The 13,881-nt window shown below is 40.6% G+C and overlaps 1 protein-coding gene across 2 annotated transcripts; it reads left to right on the forward strand.

The window, feature by feature from the left end:
- The first annotated feature begins 4,236 nt into the window (after positions 1-4,236).
- On the forward strand, positions 4,237-10,156 carry il17ra1a (interleukin 17 receptor A1a). Of its 2 annotated transcripts, none has more exons than XM_029495060.1 (11): positions 4,237-4,511; positions 4,600-4,766; positions 5,155-5,301; positions 5,576-5,697; positions 6,053-6,179; positions 6,592-6,639; positions 6,727-6,884; positions 7,401-7,475; positions 7,566-7,635; positions 8,311-8,418; positions 8,549-10,156. In XM_029495060.1, exons 2-11 carry the CDS (start codon positions 4,745-4,747, stop codon positions 9,988-9,990), a joined length of 2,319 nt encoding a protein of 772 aa, XP_029350920.1. In that variant the 5' UTR covers positions 4,237-4,511; positions 4,600-4,744; the 3' UTR covers positions 9,991-10,156. The 2 variants fall into 2 exon arrangements, with proteins under 2 accessions (XP_029350920.1, XP_029350919.1); XM_029495059.1 differs by having other exon boundaries at positions 4,742-4,766.
- Positions 10,157-13,881: the final 3,725 nt, after the last annotated feature.

Below are 13,881 nucleotides of genomic sequence, written 5' to 3' on the forward strand. Positions count from 1 at the left end.
TAGAATCATTCTCACCTCTGAATCTCTCAGAGCTAGCTTCTATAGTTTCATCATCCAGACCGTCAACCTGTCTATTAGACCCAGTACCAAGTAGCCTCTTTAAAGAGATCTTTTTTTTAATTGAGCCGTTCATTCTAGATTTGATTAATCTGACTTTATTTCTGGCTTATGTACCTCAGGCGCTTAAGACTGTGGTCATCAAACCCCAGCTTAAAAAGCTTAATCTTGATCCAGATGTTTTGGCAAACTATAGACCCATATCGATCCTTCCATTTATTTCTAAAATCATTGAGAAAGCTGTAGCAAAACAACTACACGAGCATCTGGATGGGAACAGTTTGTTTGAAGAGTTTCAGTCACGATTTAGAGCCCATCATAGCACAGAAACAGCGCTGGTTAAATTCTCCAATGACATTCTAATGGCCTCAGACAATGGTTCAGCCTCCATACTTCTCCTTCTAGATCTTAGTGCTGCATTCGACACCATAAATCATAATATTTTACTACAGAGACTGGAACATGAAATTGGAATTAAAGGAACTGCACTAAGGTTGTTCAAATCCTACTTATCAGATAGACAGTCAGTCAAACATCAGTTTGTTCATGTAAACAACAGCTCCTCCTCATGTACTGTAGTCAGTCATGGAGTCCCGGAGGGTTCGGTACTTGGACCAATCCTCTTTACGCTTTATCTGCTTCCTCTAGGCAACATTATCAGGAAACACAGCATCAACTTCCACTGCTACGCAGACGATACCCAGCTGTACCTATCAATGAAGCCAAATGAAGTCACTCAGATAGTCAGACTGCAGGCATGTCTTGAAGACATAAAAGTCTGGATGACTGCAAATTTTTTACTTCTCAACTCTGACAAAACAGAAGTTATTGTACTCAGTCCTAAGCACCTCAGAAAAATACTATCTAATCATCTCATCAGTCTGGACGGCATTACTTTGGCTTCCAGCTCCACTGTAAGAAACCTTGGAGTAATTTTTGACCAGGACATGTCCTTTGTCCCTCACATAAAACAAGTTCGTCGGGCAGCTTTCTTCCACCTGAGAAACATTAGGAAAATCAGAAACATCCTTTCTCAGGATGATGCAGAAAAACTAGTCCATGCATTTGTAACTTCTAGGCTGGACTACTGTAACTCATTACTACATTAATTACATTACTAAGGCCTTCAGTTAATTCAGAACGCTGCTGCACGAATATTAACAGGAACTAGGAAAAGAGATCACATCTCTCCTGTGTTAGCTGCTCTTCATTGGCTGCCAGTAAAATATAGAGTAGAATTCTATATTCTATATCCTTCTTAAAAAACACAGTTTCACCCAGTTCTAAGCATTTATACTACATTTACTAACCATGCTCTGCCAAAGTCTCAGTCTCTCCCAGTTCCTCTCCTCTCTTTCCCTGTCCTCATCCTGCAGGTGGTGACTCATCGCCATCCCATGTTCCTGCAACACCTGCTGGTCCCATACTTCATAAATTCTGTACTACAGCTCAACTCCATGAACTTCATGCAGCAACATGTTCCTGCCTACACCCCCCCTCCAATGCCTATGTCACTCTCTCTCTCTCTCTCTCTCTCACTCTCAACCCAACCGGTCGAGGCAGATGGCCGCCCCCCCTGAGCCTGGTTCTGCTTGAGGTTTCTGCCTCTTAAAGGAAGTTTTTCCTTGCCACTGTTGCCAAGTGCTTGCTCATCGGGGGATCTGTTGGGTCTCTTTAAATAAATTTATAAAGAGTTTGGTCTAGACCTGCTCTATATGTAAAGTGCCTTGATGTGATAATGTTATGATTTGGCGCTATACAAATAAATCTGATTTGATTTGATTTGATTTGATATCCTTCAAACTGTAGTTTTCTACCTGTCGCTGGATTTCATCTGACTTACTCAATTGACTTCTTAAATAGTTATGATGGATGCGGCCACACTGCTATTCCTTTCCTACACATCTCTTTCCTCCCTGATGCAGTCTAAGGCCTCTAACTGATGTTACTTTCTGCCAACCACAAGGACAATCCTGGAGCTTTTTTTCCCTCTAATCTACCATTTTTATTTTCTCCAGCCATGCTCACTTTGCCCTTCAAACTATTCTGCCCACTTCTAGTCATAGAGAACAGGTCCGTGCCCCTATCCTTCACTGAGTCTCATGTCCAACTCATAGTCTGATCAGTTCCAGTGCCTGTTACCATGTAGTCTGCCTGTGAGTCATCTTCCACCCCTGCTCTCGCTGACCCGGTAAAAATCCTTCTGTTAACATATAAAGCTCTTAATGGCCAAGCTCCATCATATCTCAGAGAACTCATAGTTCCTTACTGTCCTAGCAGGCCACTCCACTCCCTAGATGGAGGTTTACTTGTGGTTCCTAGAGTCTACAAGAGTAAATCTGGAGGCAGATCTTTCAGTTATCAGGCTCCTCTTTATTGGAACTAACTTCCAGTATTGGTCCAGGGGGTGGACTCTTCAGCAATTTTCAAGACCAAGCTTAAAATTGTTTGGGTATGACAGAGCTTATAGTTAAAAAGTGAAAGTCCATCTTCTCTTTAGCTATGCAGCTATAGGCCTAGACAACTGGGGGAAGGACTGAGCATCTCTCTCTCTCTCTCTCTCTCTCTCTCTCTCATCACCTCTCTCATTCTGCAGGTGGTGACTCATTGCCATCCTATGTTCCTGCAGCGCCTTCTGCTCCCTTATCCTTATTAACTCCGTACTACAGCATCCTCTCCATGAACTTCATGCAGCATCATGTTCCTGCCTACACCAGTTTGAATATCACCCTCTCCTGCTATTATTCTCACCCTACACTACATTCCCCCCACCCCACCCCTCCGTGCCTTATTCTCTCTCTCTCTCTGTCTCAACCCAATCGATCGAGGCAAATGCGCTCTCCAAGCCTGGTTCTGCCCGAGATTTCTGCCTCTTAAAGGAAGCTTTTCCTTGCCACTGTCGTCAAGTGCTTGCTCCTCAGGGGATCTGTTGGTTCTCTTTAAATAATTTTATAAAGAGTTTGGTCTAGACCTGCTCTATATGTAAAGTGCCTTGATGTAACTTTGTTATGATTTGGCGCTATACAAATAAATCTGATTTGATTTGATTTGATTTGAACATTTAAGCCACCCTCACCCAAGACACCAGTTGGGGGGGGTCAGTGTTTACATTCTGAACTGTTTAATGTAGTGCCTGATAGATTGGATAAATAACTTTCACATATGTATATTTATTTTAATGGCACATGCAAATATTTGAATGTGTTATGCTGCTGCAGATAAGTGCTTTCTTAAGAGCAAGACAGCATACAAGACAGATACAAGTAATAAAGATCATACTATCAAGCTGCATGACAGTCAATCTTGAGGTTTTCCTTATAGGCATATGCCATAGGTTGACTGTAAAAAGAGCCCAAATATATGCTTTTGGTTGATGATGATTATATTACTAAGGTGAATAGAAACCTTTTTAAACCAGCATGGATCAGCAGCTTTACTCCGAAGCTGTGGAGGTGGTCACAGCAAAGCTACAAAGAAGCTATATAACTCTAAAGATTTATCGTTGTCTGAGAGTGATAGCGTGAAATTTGACTAACTGGATCATTGTGTCCATTGACTTCATTGGTGTCTCAGGATCCAACCGTTGATGTTCAATCTTTTGCGCCCTCTGATGGTAAATATGTCACAATGCACCGGGGATCACATCATGTTTATTGTCACGGGACACGACCAAGCAGGAAATCATTTAGTTTGAAGGTGTGCAAATAAGCTCACATAGCAGGAAGAAGGACTCAAGGTGCATTCAATGTGTGTAAGGAAAAATCACAGACGTGGTTGTGGAAGGAAATATTGAGCACATAGGTTGTATGCGTGTTGCTACTCGGCAGTCTTTCAGATTTAAATATTTTATCATATTATCAAAAATGTTATCCAAAATGAGAGCTCATCTCCGTCAACTTTACGGGTATCTGAGACCGCATTACAAGTTTCTTCCAGGCATAAACTTTACACTTGTGGCATGAATCACAAGTAATATCATTAATAGTTTTTACTTTCAAGCTTTAATGAAGCCGCACCCTGCAATTCGAACCGTGATTTATTGGGGTTTAAGTTTGTGTGAGGTTTAATGTCCGTCCACCAATGAGAGTTGGAGTGTGATGATTAACAGAAACGTTCAGAGTGTACTTTAATCCCATGCATCATGAAGGCATCATGAGGTAATTTACTGTAAAGTGCGGCTGTTCTTTCCCCGCTAAGCAGGAAGTTTTGTATTCATCAAAGTCAGAAGGAGTGACAGGAGCGTTGTCGGCTTGTCTTTTCTGTATTTGGCTGAGGTTTAAGATAGATTCATTTAAAAAATTCTAATGGCTGACCGCAGACATCCGGTACATCCAAACTGAGAACTTGACATTGCATCAGGGATGTTTCTTCTTCGGGTTTTGGTTGTATTGTGTGCGCCACTGTCATCCGCAGTGAGTGTTTTAAAATGGCCACCCCTCAGATGCCCTCGACAGGTAAGCGCCGCTTGAGGTTCACCAGATGTGGAAGCAGAAAGGCGTCTGAACTTTTTACTGATCTACACTGTGTTTGTTCTGACTGAAGGCCTGTAGACGTTGAAAGGGGCCGTATTGGTGGAGTAGTAGAGCTTCCCAAAGGGGAGGGGTCAGCAAAAGAAAATGCTCTGTCCCCCAGGTCTGGTAAAACATTAATATGACAATTATTTTCCTTTCTCTCCCTGCCACAGGATATGAACTGCACAGTCACTACGAGTAAGTAAACACTGCTATTTCTAATCTCTTACTGTTATTTTTCTGTTTGTTTTCACACTTGCTGAAAGATAATTCTGTATTCTGTCACTTTCACGTTCACAATTATAGATGAGTTGTGGCATGTGATACTATCATTACCTACAATTCGTCATACATCTTGAAATTGAACTCTGTTTTGTGAAACTGAAGTTTTTTCCAGTAGTATTCCAGTAGGAGAGGCCAACTGTTTAATTGGCAGCTGACTACAAATGATTGAATTTCCAATAAAGAGGGCTGTTAATCTAGGCATGATTGGTTGGGCATGAAAAAGTATGATGTGATGTCTTTTTGATGTTTCCCAGCTCTCTTGACTGTGTGTGTGTGTGTGTGTGTGTGTGTGTGTGTGCAGGTAACTGCATGGACAAGAGCTGGCTGAATGTAGCTGTCTACACTCCCAGCAGTCCAGATGAGCTACAGGTGTCTGTGGACACCAGGCAGGATGAGCGAGGGCGCCTTCAGCCCGTACTGGTTGCTAGCTGGAAGATAAAGGATGATGGTAATTCTCACATCATTACACATAAAAATAATGTGTTAAATAAACCAAGAACAGAGATCAGTGAATATGTCACTGTTGAGACTTATTGTATTCCCCACAAATAAGGGAAAGGAAAAATATTTTCCCTTATTTCTGGAGGATAACACTAAATCAATGTAAAACACAACAAAGCAGCCTATCTAATCAGATTCTGATAAAGACTCACCCTAGTCAAAAGTTTTAATGTTACTGTTGTAAATGTTGGACAAAACAGCCAGACCATGTGTCTCTGTAGGCAGCATCCGTTATCTGAAGGCCACTGAGCTTCATGTTCTCATGATGTCTACCAACCAGAACCTGTGTGTCCGATATTCTCTCAAAGACCCACTCTTAATGAGAAGCCCATCAGGGGAAAAGGTTGGTGGTTCAAAGTCACCTGTTCAGAATTTTTAGATTAGATAAATTGAATAGTTTTTATTTTTCACTTCCTGACTACATTTTTATGCTATTATTATTTGTTAATTAATAATGTTAATTAAACAGTAGCTGATATTTAAAAATGTGACAAAGTTTCATAGATAACATCCAGGACAGTATTCCAAACTCACTGTTTTGACAATTCTGATCAATGAACTTTGTATGTAAATATCAAACTGTACTGAGATTAGCAGATCAAATTGTTAAAGCAATGCACCAGATCAACATCAGAGAGAACACCCAACTTATGTGGATAGCCTCTGTGAAAATTTATCAGGCTGTTTCGTGTTTTCAGTGGTCATTCTCAACTAACATGGTGGTGTTGGACCCTGGTCAGCACTATAAGGTCTCTGTATTCAATATCCCCAAACCTGAATTGGATCACAGCAGCTACGACGTCAGTGCTACCGTGGTTGTTCCTAGTGAGTTGAAGTCAAACTTTTGCTTTTTGTTGTTGTGGATTAAGTAGAACAAATAACAAAAACATTTAACTAACTAAAACATTTAAGTAACAGTTAGCTTCACTTACACATTAATATGATGGATTAATGTTGAAGAAAAAACATAGCCTGCACTACTCAGCAGACTATGTGGACACTCTCAGACAGTTTGAGAAACACAACAAGAAGCAATTTTGTATTTTGGAAAAGTTTGATTTGGAGAGTAAATGAACACTATTTTAATACCAAGACTCCACAGTGATTAGATCCATTCATGCAGATAAATGGCAGCTTTGTTTCAGGTGTAATAAGCAAACTAATGACATTTAGTTTCATCCTCACTTTGTACTCAATCCTCTTTTGTCTTGATGTTCTCTGATGTTTTTTTACTCAGATTGTCATGATTCCAAAATGCAGATGACCCAGTTTTGCATAGATAGAGGTGAGTCACTGATAGTGTGGAGTCCAGTAACTTCAGAATAAATCACACAAAGCCTTATTAACATGATGTCTTGCCACTGTGCCATAGGAAGTCTGTGGAAACCAAACATCAGTCTGGCTGAGAGCTCTACAGTTGGGGGAAGTTCTGCTTTGGCAGTCAGTTTCAATCCTGATGAACTGTGCCAGGAGTACTGGGTTATTGTTCAGTGTCCCTCTTTTGAACAATATGTAGACCGTGTATACAAGGTAAGGTCACATCATATGGAGCATTCCTCTGTATTGGAAGAGTATTTGTACAGTATGCTTTTTCATACAGCAGAAGATTGCAGTTTCCTTTTCAGTGATGTGACCCAGAATATGAGAATTTGAGCTCATTACAATATCCTGTGTGTTTATTTTGTAAGTTAGCCTAGTTTTTACCATATTTTTTAGATTTAGTGTGGGAAACTTCTTTTTTTGCAGCATGTTTCTGCTGAATGCGAACAAGACTGCTTATCATAATTACAAACTAATTCAGTACATGCAGTTCCATTATATTATTTACTTTGCTTGGTTTTAGTTTCACTCTAAAAGTGAGACTGTTTTTTTTTTTTTTTGTCAAATAAGTCAGGAAATTGTTGGGGTATATATATCTTCTTGTGAATTTTCACACTTCAAATAAAACACCAAAAAAGTGTTAAATATATATATATAATATAAATATATCTTTAAATGTTGCATTGTAATAATGAAACAATTTACATGAAAAAATCCTCTCTCCAGGGCAATCACACTACTATGACTGTAACAATTAGCCTTGATAAGTGGCCTAGGTCCTGCTGCAAGTTTAACGTTCAGGTAAATCTTTTCACATCTGTTCTGCATAGTGATGTTTGATCACCTTTGACCTTCATGTAGACCTAACATGACTTTAATTCTTCACTGCAGATCAAACCACTTTTCCTGCAATGTGGCCATGACTGTGAACGCCGAAGTGCAACTCTGGATGTTTGTCGCGGTACATTGTCAGCTAATGGCATATCACTATCACTACTTCCTCATAATTTTTTTCCACAACCTCCACAATAAACAGAAACAGCTTTGCAGACATTTGGTTATAAATTAAGTTACAATTGTACCTTTATGATGTGAGGGTAAGCAGATGCTGTGAAATAGGTTTATGGCCAAGAACTATCAGAGTCAACATGAGCATTTTTGCCAAATTTTAGGGCTTTATCTCCATAGTACCCAATGAAGACACAAGCACCTTGACCTTTAACTATTAAGAAATTTTGTGGCCAAACCACATGTAAGCTCTGCTTACATCAAAATAGGCTGACTAAATCTGGCTGATCAAGACTTGTTTTGGGGCCTGATAAACATGGCTTAGATTGGATGCCCGGGGAAGACATTTAACTTGATCTGTTGATTGTGGTAGATGAATCAACAGTGATTTAGACAAAACCATGGGGGACATGTCTGCAAGAAATTAATGGTAGATAATCCAACATTCTTACGAATCAAATAATCAACATTGGAAATCCAAGACACCATCACAACTAACATGACTTAAAAAAACATTATGGGATGTCTTAAGGAGAAATTTAGGCATATAGTTGTGATATGCTAAGAACAGTTAATGCTGTAAAAACTTGTATTATTTAATCAATAAACTGTATTCTGTTTCTCACAGTAACTCCACCAGATTCCCCAGACGATCTTTCTTATATATTTGTCATCGTCGTGGTGCTTATGTCTGCAGTGATGGCAGTTGTTATGGTTGTCCTCTGCAGGAATAAAGGTTCGTCAGAAACACAATGCATTTTCAGTCCTAGCACCATTGAGTTCTAACTCTTCTTATGTCATGTGGAAAAAATGGTTCTCCACTAATAGCTAACATCCTGTTGATCTGTGTTCATGTGTGCTGTCAGGCAAAGTTGGTATGACTGAAGACAATGTGGGAGGAGAGAATCAACGGCAGATCATAAAAACTCCCAAAGTGTTGGTCATCTACTCCCATGACCACTATCTCTACAGGGATGTAGTGCTTAAACTATGTGCCTTCCTTCAGATCAAGTGTGGCACTAATGTTGTGGTCGATTTACTAGACTCAACCTCAGTTGGCATGGTTGGTCGAGTCCGCTGGCTTGAGTGGCAACGGCAACAGCTTAAAAATCCATCTGACAAAATTCTGGTGCTGTGCTCAAAAGGCGTCCAGGCAAAGTGGAGAGCTTTGTGCGGTCAAGGCCGAGTTACACTGAAGGAGGACGTTCTCTCCCCTACGGATGATATGGTCACACCCTTTCTCCACCTCTTCCTACCGGACATGCACCAGGCAGGCATGCTAGGGAAGTACATGGTGGCTTATTTTGATGACATCAGCAGTGAACAAGACATACCATCAGTTTTTGACATTGCAGTAAAGTACAAGCTCATGAAGCATTTTGAAGAGCTGTATTTCCGCATTGCTGACGTTGAAAAGTATCAGCCGGGTCTGGTGAACCACATCAAGGGCATTGGTGGAGAGGAATACTTCAACTGTAACTCAGGCAGTGACCTGAAGAATGCCATTGAAATTTTCCAAGCCTACCAGTTGGAAAATCCTGATTGGTTTGAGAAGGAGTGTGTGCACAGTGAAGAGGAAGTCATGACTGAGGCCAACCTGCTCATTCATGACCTGCAAATCCCTCCAATATTAGAGTTTGTTCCTGCAATCAGAGATGGCCCCCCTGTTCACATCAATGAGGTAGAAGTCACTGAAAATTGCAACAGCGTTCATGTAATTACACCTGAACTGAACCCACAAAATGAATTGTCTTCAGCAGTGGAACTTACACCGATAGTTAACCATGAGCGCAGACATCAGTATCCATCAAACCTGGATCATATCTTAACAGATAACCTTTATCATCACAGCCTCACTTCAGAACCAATCTACAGAGTTGAACCTGTTTTGAACAAGCCACCAACACCAGCAGAGAACTTTTTCTCCCTTCAGGAAGAACCACCATATAAAATTCCCACTGAGGACGATGAAGAAGACTTATTAATGCCTAAAAGCCCGCTCTCTTCTCATTTGGACCTGAGACGCCTGGTTCTACAGCACTCACTTGACTCACAGTCTACAGAATACTCATGTGTTAACATGCACAGTGAATACAACCCCATATCTGAAGTCAGCCACTCCCTCCCAGAAGAAATGGAGAATATCGAGGTACTGGAGTCCACTGGAAACAAGGGTCCAAACAGTGGATCTGATCAAGGCTACATCTCCAAAATTTCCTCCCAGCATGAAGCACCTTTCAAAGAGGATCCAATGATAGCTCTGGCAAGGCTGCAGGAGGAGTTGTTCAAGCAGAATCTCAGGTCATGAAAGAGAACTGATGCTTACAGTCCAAAGTCCTCTGTTTGCAATAAGCAATCAGCACCAAAACTTTAACAAACTTTAATGATTCAGTTACATTACATATTAGTATGTTAATGTCATCCCTGTATGGAACAAAAAAAAACAATTGCTGGTTAAACATCCATCTTTTTATGGAAAGGAGGAGATATACCATCCATCCATCTTCTACCGCTTTTCCATTTCTGGGTCGCATGGTGCTGGAGCCAATCTCAGCCAGTGTTCCAGGTGAGAGGCAGGGTACACTCTGGACAGGTCACCAGAACATCACAGGGCCAACACACAGACAGACAGAGACCAACAATCACTCACGCTCTCATTCAGACCTATGGACAATTTAGAGTCACCAGTTAACCTAGACATGCATGTCTTTGGATGGTGGGAGGAAACCCACGCAGACATGGGGAGAACATGCAAGCTCTGCACAGAAAGGACCCAGGGAGGGAACCAAACCAAACCTTCTTATTGTGGGGCAACAGCGCTAACCACTATGCCACCGTGCTGCCCCAGGAGAAGTACCAATTGAATTAAATTATTTGCACTACTTTTTTTGACAGCATCTCGTGATTATGTGTTTTTAAAACTAACTTTGTAGCTCCAGCTCACTGAAGTCAAGTGTAGCCATTGTGTTTATGTGTGTGTTAATGTAAACTTAATCAACTAGAGAGGTTAATGGGGCCAGACAACTCATTTATATATTGACATCAACATCAATATAACTGACATGTCCATTTCTATGACTGTTGAAGGTTGTTCCATAAGGTAACGACAGCCTGTCTGTCTGTCTGGGACATTAGATAGATAGATAGATATAACCTTATTGAGCCCCAAGGGGAAATTCACCAATGATGTTTTAAATGGTTGTGTTTGTGAATTGAAGGAAAATGCTTTTGATGTGATCTTATGTGTTCCACATTTTAACTTCATGAAAGTGTTCCAGAGGCTGATACATTAATATTTATAATATTTTTATTGCTTGCATGGGAATGGCCAACTTTTTATTGATATTTATCTTCATTGATCTCTAAATATCTTGTCAAATACTGAATCCCCCAGCACTTTTAATTCAGGGTCAATCAGTGTCTTGTATAATAAAATAATGTATAATAAATCAACAGCTTCCACAGTACTTCCCTTCTATGACTCCTTCATGTAAACAAGTTTAAAGGATATATCCCACAAATTTTGTGGTACAAGTGTTCTCACTTTATTGTGTAGTAGACTCCTGATCTCACTCTCTAATGTAATGCTCCAGTCCAGAGAGGGGGTGCAGATGTCAGGGCATGACTGGTAATGGGTCAGTTGAAGAGTCAGTTGAAAGCATTTTGCTGCTTGCACAATTTACTGCAGATGACAATGTTCTTTGTGTGTTTGACTGAAACAAGCTCAAAATAATGATAATACTTTCAGTTGCCAAAAGTACGACTCATTTCTCCCTCTTCCTCCATGTAACACTGGTCAACAACCAACACCCTCCCGAGTATGGACCAAATAATGTCTGAAACCTGTGTGATGTTGACATTACCATTACGGAAATATGAGAAGCCATAAAACAAATCCAAATTGAGAAAAAAACAAAAACTGCATCTGAGAGAGAGAACCCTTTATTACACTGTTGTTTAAAAATAGGGGAAGTTTGTTGAAATAAGATACAAGCCTTTAATGTTGGCATATATCTTGTTATTTAGCAAAGCATCAATAACCTGAGTGAGGGTCATTGATTGGTGTTTTGCTGATTTAAGCCGTCAAACACCTCAGGTGGCTCAACAGCAGCTCTAGCATCCTCAATCTGCCCCCACTGACCACCACCCAACTCTAAGCCGTTCCTTCAGCTGCCATTGAGATTTCCTGTCTGCCAAGCTTTACTGGCATAATAAGAGGACATGCTTGAGGTTTGCTAACTGTCCACAGAGTTTGCACTTGGGGCTCTCTGCCCCAAGGACATCATAGACAGAACACAGCAAGAACTTTAGCTGGTATCATTCCACACTTGAGATGTCCTGCCAAGTCAGTGCCCTTACTTGTGCTCAATCCCACTTTACCCAGCTGCCCTGTTTCTTTATAGCTACAGCCCTTACATGATGGGTTTCCTCCTCAGTCTTGCGGACCTCCCTTTGCACCATTCTCCGCTGCTCTCTTGGGTCAGCTTGTTCTCATGGAGCAACCCTGTCCAAATAAATATTTTGCAAATATTTAAAAACAATAAAACTAATATTTTGTTCCCCATAAAAATATCTACTGCAAACTTGAAAACATAAGATAAAACATAACATAAAAGTTGTAATTGTAAAACTCTTAAATTACAGCCATATTAGCTCCACAAACAAGACACATGGGTTTATTGGCAATGTCAATAAATATATACTCTGCCCACCTGTTTTGAAGGTTGCTGTTTTCAAAGTCCTTTTTCCCTTCCACCATTTTTAGAGGCTAGCTTAAATGTGACGGTATTGTCAATTGGAAACATCCACAGCCTGATTGGTGTGTCATCAGGAAAGTGGGAATTTGGGTTCTCGCAGGTAGCCTATTGTTTGGCATGGCAATTATTGCACTGTTGCCAGGCCATTAAAATTTGACAAGTGAAATGATCTTGCAGGCCAGATATAATTGTATCCCAGGCCAGATGTTGCCTGTGGGCCTTGAGTTTGTCATATGTGGTTTAGATGATTTGTGCAGCTGAGTGGGCTTGCTGCCCTTTGTTAGTGAGTGTTGTCCTGTGTTGTCCTGTGGATTTATTAAGTAGCAACCAAACCATGTTAGGATGAATGTTGAAAGCGAGTCCTGCTACGTCTTGCAGGAGCAATGTAGCAATAAAATAAAATAAAAAAACTAGTTCACAGCTAGGAGCGCAAATAGCTACAGAAACTCTGGAGGGCATAAAATACAATCTGAGGAGCCAACAACGAGAAGAGTAGAGACTGGGACTTAAATACGGGGATAATTAGACTCAGCACACGTGCACCGCATCCAGCCAGGACACAGACACAAAAAGATGAAAACACAGGAAACAGAATGTCACAGAACTTCAAAATAAAAGCATGAACCGGAACCATGACATTATATATTCAGTGACCACTACAAACAGATTTGACACTGCAGCCGCACCAACCCAGTGTCTCTCTATCTCCCCTGCTGCTATTTCTTCTGCTCGATCTGTGTGCATCTCCACTACTCATATCCTCTGCTATCACTGTAACGGGTGACATTGGAACTAAACACTAAGCCCTTTATTGGGCAATGACTAATATGGTAACATCTCCGGGAGTTACCATAAGGGAGTGTTCCAGGACTTGTAAAGACTTGTTACCACTATTGTGGCGTGTATAAGGGACAGACAAGAATCTGCATACAGGCATCTGATAAAAGTCTTCAGTGACAAAAGCAGCCTCCTACTGAGATTACATTAACACCTGACCGATAACTCATCTTTTATTTATATATTTTTTTACTAACTCACTCTTGTATCCATCTGTGTCTGTTGGGTGTATGTCTCGAGGATTCATGGAGCCAGTTTGACAGTAAGACAAGCATATACCTCCTCCCATAGGTATGGAGTAACTCTGCAGCAGATCTGAAGACATATGAGTTCATTAACTGCATAAATATATCTTGTTAAATTAAGATCAAAGTACAAATTTGGCAAACGGTTCTTTGAGAAAATTAACATATGTCAAACCGGTGACATTTCCTAGTGTCTATGCATGGGTGAATATGGGCATTTTGTTTGCTTTACTCCAAGCCCTGCTGGTCAGAATCACGCTCCTGCTGTTATGCCACGTACAGAATCCTTCCCCTGAGTTACAAAAGAACAGTCCTTGTACTTCCTTGTGATTTCTTTGAGAAACCTGTCACTTCACAGAT

The sequence above is a fragment of the Echeneis naucrates genome, chromosome 23 (assembly GCF_900963305.1).
Source record: "Echeneis naucrates chromosome 23, fEcheNa1.1, whole genome shotgun sequence".
In the NCBI taxonomy this organism is placed as follows: domain Eukaryota; kingdom Metazoa; phylum Chordata; class Actinopteri; order Carangiformes; family Echeneidae; genus Echeneis; species Echeneis naucrates.

Bases quoted from the DNA above. Each gene is read 5' to 3' on its own strand.
- il17ra1a (XM_029495059.1), top strand. From the start codon at position 4,419: ATGTTTCTTCTTCGGGTTTTGGTTGTATTGTGTGCGCCACTGTCATCC. The intron at 6,885-7,400 runs GTAAGGTCACAT...TCCTCTCTCCAG, and splicing joins ATGTAGACCGTGTATACAAG to GGCAATCACACTACTATGAC. The intron at 8,419-8,548 runs GTTCGTCAGAAA...GTGTGCTGTCAG, and splicing joins TGTCCTCTGCAGGAATAAAG to GCAAAGTTGGTATGACTGAA.